This window comes from Theropithecus gelada, chromosome 4 (genome assembly GCF_003255815.1).
Source record: "Theropithecus gelada isolate Dixy chromosome 4, Tgel_1.0, whole genome shotgun sequence".
Taxonomy (NCBI): Eukaryota; Metazoa; Chordata; class Mammalia; order Primates; family Cercopithecidae; genus Theropithecus; species Theropithecus gelada.
In genome coordinates this window covers 108,866,599-108,892,974 of record NC_037671.1, presented here as the reverse complement: position 1 = coordinate 108,892,974, position 26,376 = coordinate 108,866,599, and the positions used below count along the sequence as shown (strand labels likewise).

The 26,376-nt window shown below is 42.8% G+C and overlaps 1 protein-coding gene across 3 annotated transcripts in view; it reads left to right on the top strand.

Annotated features, from left to right (window-relative positions):
- ARID1B (AT-rich interaction domain 1B) overlaps positions 1-22,251 on the top strand; it is a 444,496-nt gene extending 422,245 nt beyond the window's left edge. For 2 of the 3 annotated variants that reach the window (XM_025381991.1, XM_025381992.1), the window contains 7 exons: positions 1,234-1,372; positions 1,630-1,802; positions 7,700-7,850; positions 10,341-10,437; positions 12,206-12,989; positions 15,346-15,476; positions 17,642-22,251. In XM_025381991.1, coding sequence (XP_025237776.1) covers positions 1,234-1,372; positions 1,630-1,802; positions 7,700-7,850; positions 10,341-10,437; positions 12,206-12,989; positions 15,346-15,476; positions 17,642-19,366 — 3,200 coding nt within the window. In that variant the 3' untranslated portion in view covers positions 19,367-22,251. The remainder of the gene's footprint in view (positions 1-1,233; positions 1,373-1,629; positions 1,803-7,699; positions 7,851-10,340; positions 10,438-12,205; positions 12,990-15,345; positions 15,477-17,641) is intronic. The other variant, XM_025381993.1, reaches the window with a different exon arrangement.
- The last annotated feature ends 4,125 nt before the right edge of the window (positions 22,252-26,376 follow it).

Genomic DNA, 26,376 nt, shown 5'->3' with positions numbered 1-26,376 from the left:
AGGCCAGGGGCTGAGCAGACCTCATCGGACTACAAATGTCTCTGTCCAGCTGAGGCTTTCCGTGTAGAAACAATGTACTCCTTTCGATTTCTGACTCCTTGGCAGTGTCCTCTGTAACTTCTGGTGGTTTGTTTCACCTCTGTTGCCACTGAAGTAAAATGTGAATAATAGTAATTGTAGTGAGCCTTGGGAACGTCATAGGGAAAGGTATTCTAGACAATAACATGGAAAATGTGATTCACAAGCAGCAGTAATCCTGTCGTTTGTTCAGGGGGTTCTGCACTTTTTTACCATGAGGGCAGGGGTTGTTGTCTTTCTTGTCAGTTTGGTCCACTGGTGTATGTGGGCGTAGAAGAGAGCCTAGGCTATAGTAGGCGTATTACTCATTTATTAAGCATTTAATTCACACATGAAACCAGTTATCTATTGATGATCTAGCATGCTAAGGACTACAAGAGATGACAGAGCAGGAGCCCTGCAAATGTTATGTTTTTCCCTCAAGGTGAGGTTAATTAATTTTTCCCAGAGTCCCACATAAGATTTGGAAAAAACCGGTTCAATTCTGTTATTATAATGTAATTATACTTAAAGCCACATCTCAGCACCCTGATAACATTTAAAAACTCCAAACCAGTATGACTTGTGCTTTTTGATAACAACTCTGATTTCATAGGTCAACAAGTGACACTATTAATGACAGAGCACAGACGCATTCAGATGTTGAGAAGCTATTGAAATGATATAAGGCTCATTGTCAATTTGTGTCCTTGCTTTTCATCTTAAACATTTCACATTGTCTAAGACCCAGAACTAAGTTTCCTAATTTTGTTTCTACAACAGCACAATAATTCACCGAGTTGATGCACCAAAATTTTCATCCCATTTATAAAAATGTACATTTAGATTATTTCCAGTCTAGACAACAGCGAATAAACACTCTTCTGCCAAAAGCCTCCTTTTTATTAGATTATTTTCTTGGGATAAATACCCCAGAAAATAAGTATCCAGTCAAAAGATATAAATGTGTTTTATGGCTCACAAATGAAATATGTTTACTCAAAATCTTCTTTACTAATTTTTACTGTAAACAATATAAAAGCAATGAATTTTACAACATCATTATGGTGTCTTATTTACATTTATTTCTTTCACCTATACAACTAGCAAGGCGGCTGGGCTTACTTGGTAATCTCTGGATTTCTTCCTGTTTTCTCTTGATGCTGCTGCTATCAGCTAACTCGGGATCCTTGCAAGGCCCACAGACCCCTCAGTCAACTGGCAGCAATTCCATGGCAGAGGTTCCAGGTGATCTGAAGCCACCTACCCCAGCCTCCACCCCTCACGGACAGATGACCCCAATGCAAGGTGGAAGGTATGTTCCAATAACTCTATGAGCCATACAAAGTCACGTTTGTTCATATTTTAGTTTTCTGGAGCAAACTTCACAGAGAGAAGAAATGGTATTTCCTAGAGAGTTTTTAAATGTTGATGACTACCAGTTTTCTTCATGTCATTTATTTTGGATGGTTTTTGCATTTGCACATTTCAAGATTGGTTCATCTTCTGAATGTACTGTTTGGAGGTAACTCCCGCTGTATCATTAAGCTTTCATTCCTTGCATCTCTTCAGAAGCAGCACAATCAGTGTGCACGACCCGTTCTCAGACGTGAGTGATTCATCCTTCCCGAAACGGAACTCCATGACTCCAAACGCCCCCTACCAGCAGGGCATGAGCATGCCCGATGTGATGGGCAGGATGCCCTATGAGCCCAACAAGGACCCCTTTGGGGGAATGAGAAAAGGTACGTGCAGAGGGGCCTCCACCCGGGCGTGGACCAGTGGGCATTCTACTGTCTACCGTTCCACAACAGTTTACCTTTCACTCAGAACACCTCTGAGCCCAGGCTGCCTCAGTGTGGGTCCCAGGTCCCCATCCCACTCCACTTGTGGCCTTGGGAAAAGCAGTTAGCCTCTTTGTGCCCTCATCCTGTCCCCAGCTGGCCTCAGCGCCCTCGGCCTTTTCCCCGGCACATGCTCCCTGTTTCTGGATACCTGCCACCTCCTCACACACACCAAGTTACATTCCTTATCTAGAAATTGGGAAAATAATAGGACCCACTTCCAAAGGCATGGTGAGGATTAAGTTCCTGCATACAGAGCTCAGACAAGAGTGGCTGGCGGCAGTGGTAAGTAAGCACGTGCTTCACGGCACCTGGCATGGTGTTGTGCTAGTTTGTGCTGGGCGCTAGCTCATGGATTGGTAAATCAGAGTCGCTGCCCACCTTCAGGGAATCACAGACTCCCTGCCTTCTTAATTCCTGGGAGGAAGCAAAAAATAAGCACAAATAGGCAGTTAAAGATTGTGGTTGGTGGAAGACAGGAAAGTGAAAGGAAGAAAGAATACGGATAGCAGTGGCATTGGGTGGCGCGATGGGAGAGAGGGAGAGCGATTTAGACTGGGTGGTCAGGAGGGAAGGGCCCTGAGAACCTGTCATGGGGGTGGTGGCAGGAATGAGCTTGGTGTATGAACAGGTGGGTGTCCAGAGCAAAGTGAGCACGGGCCCGGGGACAGGCTGAGGTCGTTGAGGCCAGCGGGGCCAGAGCCTTTCGGTGTCTGTGGGCGTATTGATGAATCTGGATTTTTCACCAAGGTGAAAGATGTTATGCAGGGAAGTGATGTGAGTAGGTTTTTTTGTAATAAATACATAAATAAGTAAATAACTGGCCGTCTCTGGAGAATGCACTGGAAAGAGGTAAGAGTAGCTTTGGGGAGATCACTGAGAGTCTAGGGGGAGCTGGCCAACTGGAGCTGGACATCAGCAGCGCAGAGGGAACCCGCCGGCAGAGCGTACATCAGAGGTGCTCACAGAGTGAATGCGGGCCCTGAGGGAGAAGCTAACCACAACTGAGCAGGTGAAGACATCATTCCCTGCAGTACGGAGGATTGGGAAAGGACTGGGCTAGAGAGGGGAACCTGGAGACCGTCTGGGGTGTGTCCCTGTGGTAAAGCATGGAATGCATGGCTGGAGCTGAGCAGATGTTGGAGTCGGTATGATCTTGGAGTAGTAAATGTAGAAATGGCATCTGCAGTGATGGGATTGATGAGATCCTTGCGAGAGAGTGCAGGAGTTTGTGACTGCCATCAGGAGACACCAGGCTGGCCCTTCCCTTGGTGCCCGCCGACTCCCAAGGTTGAGGCAGCACTGAAGCTGTGACTGTCTGAGTCACTGTCCTTCAGTTCTGCCCGCGGTCTACAAGCCACAAGTGGAGACTTGATATTTCGCTCTTGGGCATTCTTCCAAATGCATTCAAGGCCTGTGAAATTGAAGAATGATATGAATATTATTGGAAAAAAAATACAGAAGAAGTAGTGAATAATATTTTTATGGAAGTACTTACTCTGGAATCCCTTAAATAATAGTACCTGTGTTGTGCTTAGATGTTGGCGTGCATGAATTTCTTGATAATATTGTCTGAATGGAGAGAAGCATAAAGTACAAAGCCTTGGTTTTCATATGTATTATAGACCAATGAAAAAGAACAATGGAAAATCTTTAAAATTTAAATATAGGGCATATACCGTTTATAAATGAAATTCGTAGTATTTTGTGTATAATATGTCAGATAACACTCATAAAGCAAGATCAGCTATGATTGTTTTTCTTTCAGAAGTTTCAGGGCTGCTGATGCCAAGTGAGGATTTTGCAGAACATGCAGTAAATCCAGAAGCTTAGAATTTCAAAAGCTTTGTGAATGTTGGGGGAGCTATTTTTCTTAGTGGTATGAGATGCTACACAGAACATTTCGTTAGTGCTTTTGGTGGCTTTGGACTCTGAAAATATGACAACATGGAAAAAAATAATTAGTAGTATTTGGAATTTGGCCTCAAAATGTTTTACAAACCATTCCCATATCCCACCGATACACTACATTAGACAACTGTAGATGTATTTCCCTTGTGTCCTTATGCCTAGAAGTTTTCTTGTTATAAAAATAAAGTGTGTTGGGGTAGAATGATTCTGGGATCACCTTGCTAGGCCCTAGGTAGATATATACGGATACTTCTTACCTTACAGTGGGGTTACATCAGAAGAAACCCATCCTAAATTGAAAATATTGGTAAGTTGAAAACACACTTTCACTTACAATATTTTTGATTTACAATGACTTGATCCAGATATAACCCCATCTTAAATTGAGGAGCATACTGAATGCCTGTCGCTTTCACGCCATCATAAGGTTCAGCCATCCTACTTGGGTGACTGTCTGTGATGTTTTCATCAACCATGTAAATGATCCCCAGTGGCAAGTACAATCTCTAGTATATTTCAGTTCACTTGCTGCCTTATGGTACTGGTGTATTCAGTACCAAATAAAAGCAGATAAGCAGAAAATCCACAGGAAACAGATTTTCTAAGAGTCTTACTCCTGTTCTGTATAGTTTTCCATTCTTCAGTTTGCCTTACTCTGTCAGTAAAATTAATGGTGCTATGATTTTCTATTTAATGACTAACTTCAGTGGAAAACATACTCTTTGTCTCTGTTGCTGCTGCTGTTGGTGTTAACCTGTAGTATGGTAGCATGGTTAAAGAGTCTGATCTAATATTAGCCCTCAGTAGCCCTGAGGGGCCTGGCCCTGCCTGTTCACCGACCTATTCCCTGCCTTCTTACTTCCTTACTTCACTGATTGAGGAATTGATGGATTACATATAAATGAACATCATTTTATATGTTTGACAGAATAGTATATATCAAATGTCTATTAATATCTGTACACATAGCTCTACTTGTTTTAATTGAATAGATCTACCCTAATGCTCTAGTAATGGGTGAGTTGTTCCATAATCTTTTGCTATTATAAACAATGAAGCAGCGATTATTGAAGTACAGTTTTTTCACATTTGTAAGAATGTTTCTGCAAAATAGATTCCTAGAAGTAGAACTGTTGAATCAAAGGATATTAACTTTTTTTACTGAATATCTGAGCTTTTACAGTATAACAAACTACCCCCAAATCTTAGTGACTTTAAAAACTGTAACACTTAATTATATCTCTCAGTTCTGTGGTAGACTGGGTAGTTCTTCGCTCTGTGTGTCATGTTGTCAGCTAGGACGCTGAGGTAGCCACCATCATCTGGGAACCAGGCTGAGAGCTCTGCTGGGCTCTGATGTGTCGCGAGTGGCTGACGTCATCCCCAGGCTCTACTGGGAACTCAGCTGGAGCTGTCGGCTGCAGCCTCCTCCATGGGGCCTTTCCATGTAGTTTCTTAGGTGCCCATAACATGGCAGATGGATTTCAAGAGGGAGCACTCCAAGAGGACAGGTCCCGGGAGCAAGCACTTAAAAACTTTTGCCTGCATCTCACTTGCTGGAACCCTCTTAGGCAATGCTAATCACATGACCAAGCCCAAAGGCATCATGGGAGGGGTTTCCCAGGCTGCGAATGCTGGGAGATGCGCTTCTTTAGGGGTTGCCAAAGCAGAGCCTCCCATAGCAGGTAAAGCAGGTATTGGCAAATCTTATACCAGTTTAATGTTCTCAACAAGAGCATGTGAGGGTGTGTGGGTTCTCACCCCCTTACTAAAAATGATCATTGTCCATCATTTTCACATTGGCCAATCAGATGGAAGGGAGAAAGCCTCGTTACTGTTTACCTTGGATTCATTCCATTATTAGTGAACTCACACATCTTTTCATATGTTGATTGACCATTTATTTTTCTTTTGTGAATGTTCATTTATGTGTTTGCCCATTTTTAATTTGGTGTTGCTTTTAAATTTCCTTGTGTATTAGAGAAAAGCTATTTAATTATGCCACGTGATTTCTGTCTATGTCTGTTTTCACATCTACAAAATAGAAAGTAACTTCAAAACTGGTTCTACCACAGGTTGATGTGAGATCAAATAGATAAAATAGGTGAAAGCACATTGCAAGGGAAAATACTTGATGCTGGCATTGGCCCCTCTCTACCAGCCTAACAAAATGTATCCGCTCACAAAATCTTAACCAGCTTTTGCTTCACATAATCATAGGATAGAGAAAGGTAGCAATACTGTATAGTGATGAAAATTTATATTAAAATGTTTAATTTGCCGTCAGGCTAGTTTCTGGACTGAACCCAATTTCCTTCAGGCTCTGAGCTGATGCTGATTTGCATATACTACCTAATTGGCAGTCCATCCTGTGTTAGAAATAGTTGATTTCATCCCATCTTGAGCTATTCTTAACTCCCTAATAATTTTTTTAATCCTTATTTTGGAGTGAATCAGTGGCTGAATGTTAAGGTTTTCACTTTTTTTCTTATGGGAGAAGGGAACTAACTTTGTATACATATTTTATGTCCTCCTTACAACCATTTCATGGCATAATATTACTGGCCTCATTTTATAGACAAGAAAATAGGGGCCAGGTGATGACTCATGCCTGTAATTCCAGCACCTCAGGAGGCTGAGGCAGGCAGATCGCTTGAGCCCAGGAGTTCGAGGCTACAGTAAGCTACGATTTTACCACTGCAGCTGCACCATTGCACCTCTTATCACTAGGTGATGGAGCGAGACCCTGTCTCTAAAAAACATAATAAAAATGTTAAAAAGAAACGAAATTAAGCTCAGAGGTAACTTACCCAAGTAAGGAATGGATCTGGGCCTGTGTTAGTTTTCTATGTTGTGACATAACAAGTTACCACAAACTTAGCAGCTTAAAACCACATAAATGTATGATCCTACAGTGTCTGTGGGTCAGGAATCTGGCACAGTGTGACTGGGCCTCTGCTCAGGGTCCCACAGGCTGAAATCAAGCTGTCTGCCAGGACTGTGAGCTCCTTGAAGGCTCAGGGTCCTCTTCCGAGTTTATTTAAGTTGTTGACAGAATTCAGTTCCTTGTGGCTGTGAGGCTACAGTCCCGTTTTCTTGTTGACTGTCCTCTGCCCACCTTTCCTAACACGTGATCCCCCTCCACAGCATGTCAGTTGCTTCTTCAAGGCCAGCAGGAAAATATCTCTGACTTGCTTCCTCTCTAAGCTCTAGATCCAAAGTTAAAGGGCTACCTGGACAGTCTCTCTTCTGGTTAACTCGCAGTCAGCTGATTAGTAACTATAATCACATCTGTTAGGCCCCTTTTGCAATGTAACATAACATAATCATGGGAGTGATACCATGGTATTCACAGGTCCTGAAGGGGAGGTGCCCACCAGGCAGAGGGGGCTGGATCTTCAAGGCCGTCTTAGATTTCTGCCCCCACAGAGCACATCTTGGCTCCACACCTTAGGCTCTTTCAATAGTATTATGGTCTACCATATTAAAAAAAAGTACAGGCCAGGTGCAGTGGCTCACGCCTATAATCCCAGCACTTTGATAGGCTGAGGTGGATGGATCACCTGAGGTCAGGAGTTCAAGACCAGCCTGACCTACATGGTGAAACCCCCTCTCTACTAAAAATACAAAAATTAGCCAGGCGCAATGGTGGGTGCCTGTCATCTCAGCTTCTCAGGAGGCTGAGGCAGGAGAATCACCTGAACCCAGGAAGCAGAGGTTGCAGTGAGCCAAGATCACACCACTGCACTTAGCCTGGGCGACAGAGTGAGACTCCATCTCAAAATAAAACAAAAAGTACAAAGACAATAGAGATTACTAGAAGGGATGGATGGGCCTTTGACTTTCAGAAATGCCTAAATATATGCATTTTATTTAAAATATTGCAGTGCCTGGAAGCAGCGAGCCCTTTATGACGCAAGGACAGATGCCCAACAGCAGTATGCAGGACATGTACAACCAAAGTCCCTCCGGAGCAATGTCCAACCTGGGCATGGGGCAGCGCCAGCAGTTTCCCTATGGAGCCAGTTACGACCGAAGGTGAGTATTTTTTAAGATGGCGGTAAGATGATTTACTAGAAACTGTGCTTTCCTCACACACACATTTCTGAGCCCTGGCAGCTGAGCTACTGATGACAATATACAGTGTCCCCTTTCCTGTGAAAGTAAAGAGGCAATAGCTGCTGGTCACCAGGTGAGTGTCAGGTGACTGCCCTCAGTTGATGGCTATTCAGGACCAGGGAGAAGGACCTTGGCCGCGGTAGGTGTCTTCTTCCCCAAGTTAAGAGCCAGGGCCGCCACAAGTCAGGCTGGCACCCAGCGCCAGCTCCCCGCTTCCTTCTGAGGGACTGCCAGCTGCACACTCCAGATGTGGCACACCTGGAGCTCCTGGATGCCTGGGCCTCCAGAGCACCAGCTCCCCTCCTTCCCTTCTTTCTGTCTGGGGGAAAGGCCTATGCAGTGGTAGCCACACTGGGCTTTCAGCATTCTGGAAAGGTCTTCCAGGCAGTGCTTTTCCCCCATGACTATTTTAAACAGAGGGACAATACTTTGCTCCTTAATCAACATTTCTAGCAAACCCACAGCACAGGCCTCACTGCAGCCTCTCTTAATCTTGAAATGACTTAAAATGGCAAGTGAAACTTGCAAGTTAAAATGGCAAGTTCAGCTGCAGGACTGATGATTCAGATTGATTTGCAATTAGGAGGAAAAGTGATTGAAATGGCTCTGAAAGGTAATCTGAAAACTGCTTCCTAAGATGATGGCATAGGGCAGGCTTCTTTTTGTGGAGAAAGTCCCTTGCCTGGGCCCTGACTTCAATACTCATTGTCACAGAAACCGCTTCCCCTCGTTGGTATGTTCTCTAACTCCTCGTAAGAGACATGATTATAAGCAAGGTTTTCATGTGATATTTCAGATTTTTAAAGAAAAAAAGATAGAGTCCTAATAGAAGGGCTTTTCCCTCCCCGGAGCCACAGTGGTGTGCCACAGGGTGGAGCTGGCTTTGGGATCGCTGCCTTCGGAAGCTGCATGTGCTGTTCTGCTGGGGACCGGCTGGGCCAGAGCCACCCACGTTTCATCAGGCCACATGCTGGGGTCACAGGGACAGGTCCATCGGTGGGAAAGCGTCCTCAGTGTAATACAGAGGAGAAAAAGGTTGAAAAATCACGGCTGTACCAAATGAGGTTTCTTTGTGGTACTGTCTGTGAGCCTTGTTCTTGGGCGTCCATCCCATGTTTAAGGAGACACGGTGCTTTCTCCTAGGGACCAAGGAATTGACTCTTCTGATTCTTAACCTGGCCATAATGTGGCCAATATTTACTTGTGATACATTCGTTAATCAGTTAACTATAAGGTAATGTTTAGTGTGCTGAATCAAGGATTTCAGTTAGGTTTGTTTTGTTTTTGAGGGTCCAGGAAAAGGTACAGATGTTTTTTGAGGGGGTAGCTGGCAAGATTAGAAGAACAACAATTATCTTGGCTCTACCACATTAAAGAGGGGTTTACCTCATTGTTAAGTTTTCTCTTCTGAAAAATGTTGCTTGTTATGCAACTTAAATTTTACCCATGTCAAATACATTTCTTTCCTCCAATCTCTGAGCTTCCTTCTTAGATATCAAAGTAGTTATCAAAAGTTCCCATGTCTGTTTCACATGTGATAATCTAAAAATTCTTTTATTTGTTTTTATTATTCTCATTCCTTGATCAGCTTAGGAATATGTTCAGTCCATTGTTCCCTTTCTTACAAGATTTAGTATATTAACTTAAACGAATGTATTTTTCAAAGTTCCAAATCTATTGCCTTTTAAAACATGCTATTTTTTATGATATTTATAATTTCTTAATATACTAGTAGTTGAAAAATGAATGTATTATTCATTTCCATTTTAAGATGTAATAGGTGTACATTCAAATCATCCCTGTCATTCTTTTCTGTAGCCTTTTAGGGCATAGGACTGTGAAATTCTGAGAACTTGTATTTATACAATGATTAGCTAACATTGGAATTAACTTTGAAGTATAGCTTTTAAGAATTAAACATTTTCCATTCATAATGAGAATGTGCAAAGTACAAACATTTTGATGTTCCGGTACTTCTAGGAACATTGCCTTTGAGTCTTCAGTTCTTCTCGTCGTTTCTTGCTTGCATTAATGCTTCCATCACAGCATTGTACGACACTTCCTAAGGTACACGTCAGTGGAGAGGCGGGGCTGCGGCCTCCCAGGCAGAGGCCAGAGGCTCTGACAAGTGCTTACAGGGTGCCTGCCTGCTCAACCGGTATTCCTCTGACACCTATTAGCCAACAGCCTGAACTAGGAGTTTGGCACCATTCCCAAAATGGGTGTTCCCATCCCTGGTGCTAACAGTTGGCGTGCAGCTGCCTCTCAGAGGGCCTTTGTCGGAGGGGTGTGCGGGGAAGGCCACACAGAGCTGCTTGGGGGAGTCAGGGTTCCAGAAATGGATTGTTTATTTCTCTGTTTGCCTGAAGCTTTTTCTCAGTTAAGTTTTCTTTGAATGCCTCGTTCCAGGCATGAACCTTATGGGCAGCAGTATCCAGGCCAAGGCCCTCCCTCGGGACAGCCGCCGTATGGAGGGCACCAGCCCGGCCTGTACCCACAGCAGCCGGTGAGTTGGCGAGTGGGCATGGGGTGCTGTGTTTTCTGGTTCTCTCCTGGAGGCTAAAACTCAAACTTGTCTTACTTCTGAAGATTTTCAGATGTCTAACAAAAATGATTAGTGTTTGTTGAGCATTCAGGATATAGTTAATGCGAGAAAGTACTCCTGGGATGTTGAAGTCAGCACATTAAAAATAACTCTTGATACATGGTTTCCTGAAACAAATATAACCTGTAACAAGAAGTTGAGTGTATTCGTCCTTGTAAATAATAACAAGCCCGAGCTAGAGTGAGTATATTTTAAACATGTATCTGTTGTGCATACTATTGTATCAGAAGCCATTTTAGAGCAGAAATTCGTCAGTGCTTTAAGGAGAATGTGTAGAAAAGCAACTTCAAATATTATATACTAATAGTGAAAGTGAATCTGCTTTTTAAAAAATGAGATAAGATGCTAATGATACTTATTTTGAATAAGTGGGACAGGTTTTTGCTGGTTCACAGGTGACCATCGCAGCTCAGAGATGCTAAGTTATGCAAGATCTCCCCCTTACAGTGACCAGTGCTGTTGCAGAGAACTGCCCTTCATGGTGTGGCTTTCCAAACATACAGGACTTTGCTATCTTTAAACAACTTTTCAGATCTGAGACCTCATGTAAAAAATAAAAATTTTGAAAACTATATATATGTTATATAATTATAATAATTATATACAATAATATGTATATTATTTTTCAGTTATTTAATTTTGCTGGAGCATATAGGCACAGTGAATTGCCTTTTTTTTTTTTTTTTTTTTTTTAGATGGAGTCTCACTCTGGCACAATCTTGGCTCTCTGCAACCTCTGCCTCCTGGGCTCAAGCGATTCTCATGCCTCTGCCTCCCAAGCAGCTGGGACTACAGGTGCCCACCACCATGCCTGGCTAATTTTTGTATTTTTAGTAGACACGGGGTTTCACCATGTTGGCCAAGCTGGTCTCGAACCCCTGACCTCAGGTGATCCTCCTGCCTCGGCTTCCCAAAGTGCTGGAATTACAGGCATGAGTCACTGCGCCTGGCCAGTGAATTGCATTTTTAAACCAGCTGATCTTAAACAGTTTTCAAGTAAAGTGAAAAACATCAGCATCTCACTGCCTCCCATCAGAGTCCCACCTACCCACTGCACTGGTCCTGGAGCATCCTGGGAAGCAAGGTGTGGTGCCAGCCCTGTCCTCAGTGCTGTGACCAGTGGGGCTTTGGGGGAGCCGCACCTGGCCAGGCCAGAAGTCAGGCAGGAGCTGTGGGATGGATGTCGGATGAACAGTCTGGAGAGCCGAGTCCTGTTTGGAAGCTTTTCCATAAAATGAGGCCCAAGAAACCCTTTTACCCCGAGACCCTTTCAGGCCAGCCCCTGGATGCTGGCTCTCCTGCGAGAGGGTCCTTCTGCCTCCTGCTGTGGTCCTAGTGCCGCTCCCAGCCCGGGCGCCATCTGCCTGTGTGGGAGTTCAACGCTGGCTGTCCCAGTGGCACAGCCTAAGGAGAGGAGGCTTTTTTTTTTTTTTCCCACAGAAAGTTTCAAACACGTGAAAACAAATTTTGGATGCCCTCTCCTGAGTGTGTGACATGGTGTATATAATACTGAAATATTGAACATAGATTGGTCTCAGTTGTTATAGAAGCTTCCCATATTCATTGTGAAATAAACATTCTAGCAGGTAATAACTATTTTGCATAATTTCAGTGTGTGATTATACCTGTAAGAGCACATCAGGATGATTTGTCTTTCTGCAAATTCCAGAATTACAAACGCCATATGGACGGCATGTACGGGCCCCCAGCCAAGCGCCACGAGGGCGACATGTACAACATGCAGTACAGCAGCCAGCAGCAGGAGATGTACAATCAGTACGGAGGCTCCTACTCGGGCCCGGACCGCAGGCCCATCCAGGGCCAGTACCCATATCCCTACAGCAGGGAGAGGATGCAGGGCCCGGGGCAGATCCAGACGCACGGAATCCCGCCTCAGATGATGGGCGGCCCGCTGCAGTCATCCTCCAGCGAGGGGCCTCAGCAGAATATGTGGGCAGCACGCAATGATATGCCTTATCCCTACCAGAACAGGCAGGGCCCTGGCGGCCCTGCACAGGCGCCCCCTTACCCAGGCATGAACCGCACGGACGATATGATGGTACCCGATCAGAGGATAAATCATGAGAGCCAGTGGCCTTCTCACGTCAGCCAGCGTCAGCCTTATATGTCGTCCTCAGCCTCCATGCAGCCCATCACGCGCCCGCCACAGCCGTCCTACCAGACGCCACCGTCACTGCCAAATCACATCTCCAGGGCGCCCAGCCCAGCATCCTTCCAGCGCTCCCTGGAGAACCGCATGTCTCCAAGCAAGTCTCCCTTTCTGCCCTCCATGAAGATGCAGAAGGTCATGCCCACGGTCCCCGCATCCCAGGTCACCGGGCCACCACCCCAACCACCCCCAATCAGGAGGGAGATCACCTTTCCTCCTGGCTCAGTGGAAGCATCACAACCAGTCTTGAAACAAAGGCGAAAGATTACCTCCAAAGATATCGGTAAGAATTCCGAAGCTTTCATTCCGAAATGAATTCCAGTTGCAGTGTAGACTTTTAATTTTAGTATAGATACTGTTCCTGTTCATCTTAAAGGGATGAAAAAATTATGACTAGAAATTATCAAGATGCATTTTTATATAGGAGTAATAGTTGGAGGCTGCTAATCTGAATTAAGAAATAGTGCCAGAAAAGAGTTTTGAAATAAAATGGTAGTTTTACACGTGAGTGTTATTTGTGTTCAAGATCAGAGCTTCAAGTAAGAGATCAGGGAATCCTCAGTGATTATATACTATATTTTGGGCTTAAAGATTTGAACTTAACCAAGCCACTTAATCGCTATAATACGTGATAACAGACTCCCCCGTGAGGCTAATGAAATGCTAAAGGTGACCTGAGAAAATCTGAAGGCAAGCCACTCTGTAATTTAGTGACAACATACAGTGAATTTCCATGGGAAAAAGTTAAAGCCTGCCTGTAATATGTAGATTGATAGATGGTATGACATATAAAACATGCTATGCTGTGATACATAGAACTGATATCATCCAACGCACTGGTAGACTTGGGGCAAGAACCATGTCAGTTGAATGCTGATGTTGCTTGTTTATCCTCTGTGGGATGTTCTGAATACTAATCAGAGGTCTGCACTATCTGGGAGTACACACAGGGTTTCTGCACTATTTTTGAAGTACTTTTAACACAGGAAGAAAGATAGTAGGTCTGAGTTATATTGGGAAAAATTACTCAAAAAAACTCAAGAACAAATTGACTTAAAATCTTTTGCAGTGATTAGAAAATTAAAGATATTAATAATTTGAAAGAGGTCAGTCACTGGACATTAAGGAGATGTAGATTGAGAGACCAGGGCAGGATAATCACTTGAGCTCAGGAATTCGAGACCACCCTTGGGCAACCTAGTAAAACCTTGTCTCTATTAAAAAGAAAAAAATTAGCCAAAAGTGGGATCCATTTCTGTAGTTCCGGCTATTCAGGAGGCAGAGGTAGGAGGATCACTTGAGCCCAGGAGATCGAGGCTTTGGTGAGCAGTGATTGTGCCACTGTATGCACACACATACACACACATATATATATTCCTTTATATATATCCCTTCATATGTACATATATCTATCCCTTTATATATAATGTATATCTGTATCTATATATATGTGTGTGTGTATATATATATATGGGGTTGCAGAGGGAGAGAAGGAGACATAGGTACTGAGCACCATTTTATATATAGAAATATATATATACACACACATATATTGTTTGTGTGTGTGTGTGTGTGTGTGTGTATGTTTAAATAAATATATCTAAATTTTTTAAAAATCTCCCAGTGCAGGTTATATAGCATTTGTCTTCAACCTAGGGAAATGTATATTTTTATTTTTTAAAGTAATTTTGATTTTTTTTATTGTAAAAATAATATGTAGCTGTCTTAGAAAATTTTAAAGCAGATGCAATTAAAATAAAAGCGGAAAAGCCACAGTGTCCTCCTGCACGTCCGATGATTCTTGGCACCTGGAGAATGCCCCCAGCCTCCGGACGGCTCCACGGGTCTGGCCGAGCTGGGTCTCTGCCCTCTCGGGCTGGTGCCCTGCACTGCTGCCACAACTCCTGGGAAATTCCGATGCCTGTTGAGTCTGTTCGCACAGCCCCATCTCATGGCAAATCTTACAAACTTTCTACCTGATCATTTTCTTTTCTTCAGTAGCAGGAATAGGGAAAACAACAAATCACTTCCCATTCTTTGGCTCCGACCACACTCCTGAGAAATCTGAGCCATCAAAGTGCTGATATTTGTCACAGCATGTTCGAGGCAGGAGCATAGGACTAGAGGAGAGCAGGCTGAGAAGCCAAGGCCGTGTGTCTGAGGAGGCTGTTTTGGAGTTAAATTTTGCTTCCATGTTCTGCATACTTGGCGGCCTTCCAGGACGCCACCTCGAGACACTTGCGAGTGGCAAAGGCAAAAGAAGACAAGTACCACTTTTGGGTTTGACTCATTTATTAAAAGCTCTGATACCACATTGCAGACTCTGTAGGGTGGCTGAAAGAAATAACCCGGCCATGAGAAAGGACCATCTGTGCTCAGCCACTCCACCTCTAGAAGCACTTTCGGCTCCTACGTGACCAACAGAGCGAGAAGACCTTAAACCACGAAAGTTTCTCACTACAGCTTATGGCCTCCATTTAAAATCCGAAATGATCACGCTTAACTGTCCCTGAGAGCATTTGTTTAAAGTCAATATTTAACTTAACACTCCACTTATTTTTTCTTATTCTTTTGTTAACTTTTGTTCTTTTATGCATAGAGTCAACATTCATGATACCCTTGTTCTTTCCCATCTTCAGTTACTCCAGAGGCGTGGCGTGTGATGATGTCCCTTAAATCAGGTCTTTTGGCTGAAAGTACGTGGGCTCTGGACACTATTAATATTCTTCTGTATGATGACAGCACTGTTGCTACTTTCAATCTCTCCCAGGTAAGCCAGCATAGTCCAACTAACAACCAAATTAGGATAGGAGAGCATCAGGCCGTGCACACTTGTGCTTGAACTAATGCCTAAATTGATTAGCACTAGGCGTCCAACACTGTTAATCACTGCAGTTGTTATCAGCCAGCCTTAATCAATGTAGAGTCATCTGGGATAATATTCATTGTAGTCTTTAGTGTGTGTACATACACACCTCTATTTCTTACAAGAGAACAGTGACTGTGTGTATGTGTATATGGGATAGATGACAGTAGTAACATTAAATTGTTTAGAATGAATATTAGCAGGCCAATGGGAAGTAATCAAAATGTAATATTAAGTTGTGACTGGAGTCAGCATTGGAAACACAATTGGTTGCAATGGGACATTACCCTACTTTCCAGGAGGACTTGACATCTTTATTTTCATTAAAAAGATACTCAAGATTAGAAATTTTATATTCTATACATTTATAGAATGTATAAATATATATAGAAGGAGAGAGAACAATTTAATGAACCCCCATGTACACCTCTCAGTCAGCTAAAATAGTTATGAACTCATGGCTAAACTTATTTCTTAGTCTGTGCTCTCCCATTTCTGCCTCTGTGCAGGTTATTTTGAAGCAGTCATGTAAAAGCCTACTACTATTAATGAGCTTAAACCCCTCCTTTGTTCGGAGTTAGGCTTCAGGTAGCTTCCAGCATAATAGCTAGAAGAGAGGAGCACTGAAGGTTGGAAGAAATGCCCAAGAGTCCACTGGACTATAGACTTTTAAAGAAATATTTAGAAATAAAAAATGGAAAGAGGTCATTTTCCCTACAGTATACAAACAACTCTCTACTTTCAGTGCAAAAACGAAAACACTTAATTTCCTTGCTTCTGTGGAAATAAGGCCAGAATCTTCTACTTCTTTCTTCTCTCATTTAAGCCCTCATTATCAGCCTAGAAAGGCAATTTTTCAATGGCTAGAAAGTTTATTAATAAGGTCATAAACATTGTATGAGTTCTGTGTTAACAGAAAATAAGTATTTAAAAACTGTGTACTGCATTTGCTAGAGTAAAATGCGCTTTCATCCTTACGTTAGGTGAACTGTTGTTGATCACATATTTTCATAACCAGAATTGCTTTATTAACTTTCCCTTCTCCCCTGGGAAAAAAAGGGAAAATGCCCTTGGAACATTGTGCCTTCAGCACGTTAAAAGCAATTCTTTCTAGTTGGTGCTGGGGGCTTCCCCTGACTTCTTAAAAATGTTTCCAACTCTACTTTCAAGACACTGACAGTAGGATATGAAGGTATAGCTGATTTTCAGAACATCTACCGGGAAAGAATCCTTTTTGTTACTTACTCTTTAGAGTTCCTAAACGTGGTGGGGGTGTTGGGAGAGAGGGCGGTTGCTAATCATGAAGTGTATTGGTTTTTTCTTGATATAAACATTTGCTTAAAGGAAACTGAACTGGTTCTCGTAGTCAGTGGTTCTCTCATAGTTTTTTTTGTCTTTCAGCTAGAGTCATAAATAACTGAAATGTAAAATTGCATTTTATGAAACATTCTAATTTATTTATCAGAGGCTAAATTGATTTGTTTTTAATTTTCAGTGTTCATGAGCTACCACATTGCTGAAATTACCTCCTCCAAAAGATATATAGAGAACATAAATTAGGGTAACCTTTGGTACCTGAGACAAAAATAACCATAAAATCCTAAGAAAAACAACCATAAAAATCCCGGCAAGCAAGTCTCAGATAAATAATAGAAGAGAACAGAGTCACTTTGGGCAAAAGAGTCTATAAAATCCGTGTTCTAACTCTTCTAATAATGAGCACATTGTCTCTAAATCAGGAACAGAAAGGTAAAGAACAGCAAGGCACTCCCTCCGTGCTAATATTAGAAATATGAGAATAAAAAGTAAGTTTTTGTGTAGATAGTCTAAGCAAGGAAGCAGCAAATAAGAAACATGCTAAATGTCGGTGTAGTTGATACTGTGAAATTCAGGAAATCGCTGTACCTGAAAGGTAGTTTATCTTTCATGGTCCAGCCAAAAAGGAAGACAAACGTGTGACAATTATGAAAAGGTACTGACGGGTCTCAGGAGCTTTACCCTCCTCGATCATATCTGATGTCATGACATTGTACCTGTTCTTTCTTTCTTCTCCTCCTCCTCCTCTCCAGTTGTCTGGATTTCTGGAACTTTTAGTCGAGTACTTTAGAAAATGCCTGATTGACATTTTTGGAATTCTTATGGAATATGAAGTGGGAGACCCCAGCCAAAAAGCACTTGATCACAACGCAGCAAGGAAGGACGACAGCCAGTCCTTGGCGGACGATTCTGGGAAAGAGGAGGAAGATGCTGAATGTATCGATGATGACGAGGAAGACGAGGAGGACGAGGAGGAAGACAGCGAGAAGACAGAAAGCGATGAAAAGAGCAGCATCGCTCTGACTGCCCCGGATGCCGCTGCAGACCCAAAGGAGAAGCCCAAGCAAGCCAGTAAGTTCGACAAGCTGCCAATAAAGATAGTCAAAAAGAACAACCTGTTTGTTGTTGACCGATCTGACAAGTTGGGGCGTGTGCAGGAGTTCAATAGTGGCCTTCTGCACTGGCAGCTCGGCGGGGGCGACACCACCGAGCACATTCAGACTCACTTTGAGAGCAAGATGGAAATTCCTCCTCGCAGGCGCCCACCTCCCCCCTTAAGCTCCGCAGGTAGAAAGAAAGAGCAAGAAGGCAAAGGAGACTCTGAAGAGCAGCAAGAGAAAAGCATCATAGCAACCATCGATGACGTCCTCTCTGCTCGGCCAGGGGCACTGCCCGAAGACGCAAACCCTGGGCCCCAGACGGAAAGCAGTAAGTTTCCCTTTGGTATCCAGCAAGCCAAAAGTCACCGGAACATCAAGCTGCTGGAGGACGAGCCCAGGAGCCGAGACGAGACTCCTCTGTGCACCATTGCACACTGGCAGGACTCGCTGGCTAAGCGATGCATCTGTGTGTCCAATATTGTCCGTAGCTTGTCGTTCGTGCCTGGCAATGATGCCGAAATGTCCAAACATCCAGGCTTGGTGCTGATCCTGGGGAAGCTGATTCTTCTTCACCACGAGCATCCAGAGAGAAAGCGAGCACCACAGACCTACGAGAAAGAGGAGGATGAGGACAAGGGGGTGGCCTGCAGCAAAGATGAGTGGTGGTGGGACTGCCTCGAGGTCTTGAGGGATAACACGTTGGTCACGTTGGCCAACATTTCCGGGCAGCTAGACTTGTCTGCTTACACGGAAAGCATCTGCTTGCCAATTTTGGATGGCTTGCTGCACTGGATGGTGTGCCCGTCTGCAGAGGCACAAGATCCCTTTCCAACTGTGGGACCCAACTCGGTCCTGTCGCCTCAGAGACTTGTGCTGGAGACCCTCTGTAAACTCAGTATCCAGGACAATAATGTGGACCTGATCTTGGCCACTCCTCCATTTAGTCGTCAGGAGAAATTCTATGCTACATTAGTTAGGTACGTTGGGGATCGCAAAAACCCAGTCTGTCGAGAAATGTCCATGGCGCTTTTATCGAACCTTGCCCAAGGGGACGCGCTAGCAGCAAGGGCCATAGCTGTGCAGAAAGGAAGCATTGGAAACTTGATAAGCTTCCTAGAGGATGGGGTCACGATGGCCCAGTACCAGCAGAGCCAGCACAACCTCATGCACATGCAGCCCCCGCCCCTGGAACCACCTAGCGTGGACATGATGTGCAGGGCGGCCAAGGCTTTGCTAGCCATGGCCAGAGTGGACGAAAACCGCTCGGAATTCCTTTTGCACGAGGGCCGGTTGCTGGATATCTCGATATCAGCTGTCCTGAACTCTCTGGTTGCATCTGTCATCTGTGATGTACTGTTTCAGATTGGGCAGTTATGACATAAGTGAGAAGGCAAGCATGTGTGAGTGAAGATTAGAGGGTCACATATAACTGGCTGTTTTCTGTTCTTGTTTATCCAGCGTAGGAAGAAGGAAAAGAAAATCTTTGCTCCTCTGCCCCGTTCACTATTTACCAATTGGGAATTAAATAATTAATTTGAACAGTTACGAAATTAATATTTGCTGTCTGTGTGTATAAGTACATCCTTTGGGGTTTTTTTTTTTTTTTCTTTTTTTTTTAACCAAAGTTGCTGTCTAGTGCATTCAAAGGTCACTTTTGGTTTTTCACAGATCTTTTTAATGTTCTTTTCCATGTTGTATTGCATTTTTGGGGGAAGCAAATTGACTTTAAAGAAAAAAGTTGTGGCAAAAGATGCTAAGATGCGAAAATTTCACCACACTGAGTCAAAAAGGTGAAAAATTATCCATTTCCTATGCGTTTTACTCCTCAGAGAATGAAAAAAAAACTGCATCCCATCACCCAAAGTTCTGTGCAATAGAAATTTCTACAGATACAGGTATAGGGGCTCAAGGAGGTATGTCAGTCAGTAGCCAAAACTATGAAATGATACTGGTTTCTCCACAGGAAAATGGTTCCACTAGGCTGGGAGCAAAAACAATGTTTTTTAAGATTGAAAATACATACCTGACAACGATCCGGAAACTGCTCCTCACCACTCCCGTCATGCCTGCTGTCGGCGTTTGACCTTCCACATGACAGTTCTTCACAATTCCTTTAATCATTTTTTAAATATTTTTTTTACTGCCTATGGGCTGTGATGTATATAGAAGTTGTACATTAAACATACCCTCATTTTTTTCTTTTCTTTTTTTTTTTTTTTTAGTACAAAGTTTTAGTTTCTTTTTCATGATGTGGTAACTACGAAGTGATGGTAGATTTAAATAATTTTTTATTTTTATTTTATATATTTTTTCATTAGGGCCATATCTCCAAAAAAAGAAAGAAAAAATACAAAAAACAAAAACAAACAAAAAAAAAAAACAAAAAAAAAGAGGGTAATGTACAAGTTTCTGTATGTATAAAGTCATGCTCGATTTCAGGAGAGCAACTGATCACTGCTTCATGAATCAAGGTGTGGAAATGGTTGTATATGGATTGATTTAGAAAATGGTTACCAGTACAGACAAAAAAGAGAAAATGAAAAAAATACAACTAAAAGGAAGAAACACAACTTCAAAGATTTTTCAGTGACGAGAATCCACATTTGTATTTCAAGATAATGTAGTTTAAAAAAAAAAAAAGAAAAAAACTTGATGTAAATTCCTCCTTTTCCTCTGGCTTAATGAATATCATTTATTCAGTATAAAATCTTTATATGTTCCACATGTTAAGAATAAATGTACATTAAATCTTGTTAAGCACTGTGATGGGTGTTCTTGAATACTGTTCTAGTTTCCTTAAAGTGGTTTCCTAGTAATCAAGTTATTTACAAGAAATAGGGGAATGCAGCAGTGTATTCACATTATAAAACCCTACATTTGGAAGAGACCTTTAGGGGTTACCTACTTTAGAGTGGGGAGCAACAGTTTGATTTTCTCAAATTACTTAGCTAATTAGTCTTTCTTTGAAGCAATTAACTTAGTCTAACGACATTGAGGTATGATCATTTCCAGTATTTACGGGAGGTGGCTGCCGACCCACTTGAGGTGAGATCTCAGAAGCTTAACTGGCCTGAAAATGTTAACATTCTGCCTTTTACTAACTCCATCTTAGTTTAATCAAAGTTCAATCTATTCCTTGTTTCTTCTGTGTGCCTCAAAGTTATTTTACATTTAGTTTACTCCACCGTGTATAATATTTATACTGTGCAATGTTAAAAAAGAATCTGTTATATTGTATGTGGTGTACATAGTGCAAAGTGATTATTTCTATTTCAGGGCATATTATGGTTCTCATATTCCTTCCTACCTGGTGCACAGTAGCTTTTTAATACTAGTCACTTCTAATTTAAACTTTCTCTTCCTGGGTCATTGACTGTTACTGTGTAATAATCAATTTCTTTGAAACTGCTGCATAATTATGCTGTTAGTGGACCTCTACCTCTTCTCATCCCTCTTCCAATCACAGTATACTCAGAATACCCAGCCCCTCGCATACATTGTGTCCGTTCACATTACTCACAGTAATAGATGGAAGAGTTAGACAGGAACATGCAGTTACAGTCATTGTGAGACGTGACTCTCCAGTGTCACGAGGAAAAAAATCATCTTTTCTGCAAGCAGTCTCTCTTCTGTCAACTCCCACATTACTGAGTCAAACAGTCTCCTTACATAACAATGCAACCATATATATGTTGAATTAAAGACCCATTTATAATTCTACTTTAAATACATCTGCTTGCTAAGAACAGATTTTAGTGCTCCGAGCTTCAAATATAGAGATTTGTAAGAGGGAGTTCAATATTATTCTAACTTCTCTCTTACAGAGTACAAATAAAAGGTGTATACAAACTCTGAACATATCCAGTATCCCAATTCCCTTGTCAATCAAAAGAGTAAAATAATTAACAAAAGACTGTTGTTATGGTTTGCATTGTAACCGATGCGCAACAAGTTTTTCTATCCTGATGTGCAACATAGTCTCTAGACTAATCCAGGAAGACTTTAGCCTCCTTTCCATATTCTCACCCCCGAATCAAGATTTACAGAAGCCCATGAAGAATTTCCAGCCTGCTTGAGATCATCTTGCCTATAAACTGAGTTATTGCTTTGTCCTAAAAATTAGTCGGTTTTTTTTACTATGAGGCTTTTCAGAAATTTACAGGATGCCCAGACTTTAAATGTGTACCAAAAAAAAAAAAAAAAAAAGATAAAAAAATAAAGGTGCAAAGAAAGTTTAGTATTTTGGAATGGTGCTATAAAGTGGAATCTGTTGGTATTTGAGTGGATTTTTTTAATGTCACATAAGAGATACTGGGTGGCGTCTGCTCGGCAATAGCTATTCACAGTGTTTTGTTCGAGGACGAGAATGATATAGAAGCATGTTTTACTGATGAAGGTGGCCTGTTCAAAGACTAGTTAAGCTGTTTTTTCAGAGTTTATAATGAAGAATGGTTTTTTTCAGGGCATATGGGCAGTCTTATACAATGTAAGCTATTAACTACCTCCTTTATCAAAAGAAGCCAGCCTTTGCCCTGAAGTCCATCCATTTAAAACTGTTGGAAATTTTTCATTTCCTATCAAACCACATGTACCTGTTCCCGTGTCTGTTCACCTTTGAGGAAGCAAAGGAAGTATTATAAACGAGCCACAAATGGACAGTGCAAACAGTCCTTTTCTTCTTGCTGAGTGTTGGTTCACTTCTTTATCTCAAGGGCCATGGCCCAGCTGCCCGAAGTCCTGCTCAGCACTAGCCTAGGAGAACTTGGAAATAAACTTCATGGTCAGGCAAGATTGTTAAAAACTCTGATGAATACACTTGGTAGCAGCATTTAATCTGCTAACAGGCAACATTACTCATGAATTTAACAGAGATGTATTAGCACATGCTATGTGCCTGGCTCTGTTCTAGGCTCTGAGGAGTCCTCAATAAACAATGACCCTGTTTCAATTATGTTCTAGTCTTTCATGTCAGACAATTACAGAAGTAAACTAGTCTTCCAAATACAGTGTTTTACATTGAAAACACTCAGAACGCTCCATGTTTATGCATTGAACACTTCTTTTATTTTTTCAAAGACAGGGTTTTTAGCTCTGTCACCCAGGCTGGAGTGCAGTGGCATGATCATAGCTCACTGCAGCCTTTAACTCATAGGTTCAAGTGATCCTCCCACCTCAGCTTCCCAAGTAACTGGGATTACGGGCATGTGCCACCACGCCCAGCTATTAATGTTTAAGAACTTTTTGTAGAGATGGGATCTTGCTATGTTGCCCCAGCTGGTCTAGATCTCCTGGCCCTAGGCAGTCCTTCCACCTCTGCTTCCCAAACCTCTGGGATTACAGATATGAGCCACCATGCCTGGCTGAAAACACTCATTTTTGTTAAGAAATAAAGTAAGACACTGGCTGTTGAGAATAAGGGGATGTGATGAGATGAGCTCTGGACTGAAAATCAAAAACACTTAAAAGGTGAGGTCTCATCTGGGGTGTGGCCTGTAGGCTCCCAACTGTGCTCTGCAGATGTCCGAGGCCCTCCCATTTCAGAGCTGCTTCTGCCGAGCATGCAGTTCCTGGCCTGCCCAGGCTCCCGCCAGTGTGCTGCTGAGTCCTGACGTGGAAGGAGAAAGCAGCAGTGGCTTGGTACCCGGTGCTCCCAGCCTACACCATCAGCCCTTAGAAATGCAGGAACTGACTGCACCTGTGCAAAGACTGTAGTCAAGGCCTCCTGACCCCAAGCCCCACGCTGTCAGGTGCACCCACCTGCATCTCCAGGCACTGTGCTAGCGCTTCTACCCTTGGTTTCTGGTCCTGGTTTGGTTGTATGACGATCCATGTCATGTCATCCTCTAAAATGCCAAAGTCAAAGTGCTGAGTTAATTGACTTTGGGATTTAAAATGATGAAACCCTAAGGGGGAAGTCGGTGGGGCTGGAGGCGGAAGGGGCAACCACCAAGTGTGTCCTAAACATGAGACTCGTTTGTCTTCCTGAATCTGATTTCAGGGGCTCGAAGCTTTACCCCAGCTTTTTCCAAAGTGTGTTCTAAGAAACAGAAGAGATCTCCAGAAAATCTCCTTACATACTCTCTTGGCAATCCATAGTCCATATTACCATATTAAAGATAGAAATCCTGCAGAAGAGACACCTGTTTAATCTAGGCATTTCCCAGCGTAATTAACCTTGAAATTTAAAAAAAAAAAAAAAAAAAAATTCCTGAAAACATGCTGCAGGGCTTTGGGAAACAACTTTATCCACCAGTGGTCATGCCTGGCATTGCCCCGGACAGAATGCTCCTTGCATTCTTACTCCTGAAACCAAAATTAAGATGTCCTCATGGGAGAAGAGAGCATGGAATCTTCTCTTGCTATCGCCATGGCCTTGAGCCAGGTACTTAAATTCTTTGAACCTCAGTTTCCTCATCTGTAATACGGGCATGACACCCATCTCATGGGATTGGTAAGGATTAAATGAGATGATGTATACAAAGGCCTCGTCACATAAGTGATCAGTGTATATTAACCCCAAACATCCATCCGTACATACACATACACTTTTCCTTTGGCTGGTGTCCTAAAATGTGTTTCACACAAAGTCCAAGAGAATAGCTTCCCATTTTCATAACCAGCCACACAGTTTGTGTGACTCTTTGTTGCTGTTTTTGGTTTATAGTACAACGGCTTAGTCCATTGAAGGCCTGTATTTGGCACTAAATACGGGCTTTCAATGGACTAAGCCGTTGTACTATAAAACATCCCTATGTCCACCTGACCTCTACATCCCACCACCCTCACACCCTTGAATCTGTCTGGTCTTTTAAGGGCTTCAGTTGGCGGCCACTGCCCTTCCCAGCCCGGCCTGCCCTGCTTGGGTTCTGCAAAACCCCCAGTGGGTTCAGCCTCCAGTTCACTCCTCAGATCCCCGCATCTTTCTGATTGAGGATCCCATTCTGTTGTACTCGTATTTAAAATCGCCCGGCATCTCGCCAAGACCAGCTTGATTCTGCATAATTTCGGTACCGAATGTCAGTTTCGGGTGTCCAGCACCCTGCAGTGGTGGAAGATCCCACCTTTTTTGCAGACCTGGGGGAAGCAAATCTCTGGACTACAGTCACACAGTAAATTTGCTCTGCCCTACCCTGCCCTAACCTAAAAAAGTGGCTTGTAACACCTTTCAAAGGTCAGATGTGGCAGATGGCCAACCACAGTGTTTTATTTGATACTCCTTTTCATCTGACACACAGCAGAGAGAGCTCCTCTAAAGAAAGGGCGCTATGGTCTTCATGCGTAGCTGGAGATAGGCCGCAGCACTGTGGGCTGGAGAAGTGGGATTCACAATACTCTTCCCTTCCCTGTAGGCTTAAGGTCGGGTGAATCAATGAAGCTTGAGCTTTGATCTGCATAAGTTTGGTATTTAGCTGGCCCGGGATTTGTATATTCTACAAACTAGATTTTCCCCCAAGAGTTAAGGAACTGAAGCTTGGATGCGGCTCCTTAAAATGGTCTTCACCAAACAAAAGTGCTTCCTTCAGGCAAGAGCCACAGCATTTGTCGAGTTGCCTGCTGGTAAGTGGTGATTACTTCACATTTGGATGTTTTCTGCACTTGAAAGAATTTCGTGGCTATTAGTGGTTCTTCACAGAAGCCTTGGTATGGAACATTATCACATCCATCCTCCAAAAACAGAAGCAGAGGCTGACACCCAAAATAACATGCTGAGTTAGAACCAAGCCAAGACCAGGAATGTGTATGTACCCAAGATATTTTGCAGCTTTACACAAAATCCAGGGGAGACCAGGGACTTTTAAAACAGAAGCTGTGATGTACATTAGCCACAGTCAGAGGGAGAGAGGGGTCTTTTGTTAATTCTTCATTCTGGAGATGTAATGTCATATGCTCACTTTATATCTGTGCCTATATGAAAATGTTACTGTTTAACCCAAAATCGGGATGGTATCAGCAGTGCTCTGTCTTTGCATAGCAGGCTCTTCCAAGAGTCTCCTTACTGCTGTCATCCTCGTAATCCTTCAGAGCTTCCCTGCATGTTTTGAGGAATAAAGGGCATTATCATGCCTCCCTGGTGTAAGCAGCTCCTGTTACAGGGCTCACACCTGCACGACCTGTTTAGGTCTCCCTTATTCTAATGCCCAAGACTTGTGTGAACTCCTATGAGCAATTCAAGTTTGAGTCCCTATTTGACACACATACTCTCTTAAGGAGTAAAATTCCTAAAGCATGTCAGACACATTTTCTGCTCACCAGGATCTTCAAATACACCACAGAACTTTTATTGAAATTGTGGTTTCTTCAAAAAATGACCTGGGCCCATGGGCTTTCATAAATTATATTTTATGCTGGACATGGTGGCTCATGCCTATAATCCCAACATGGTGGGA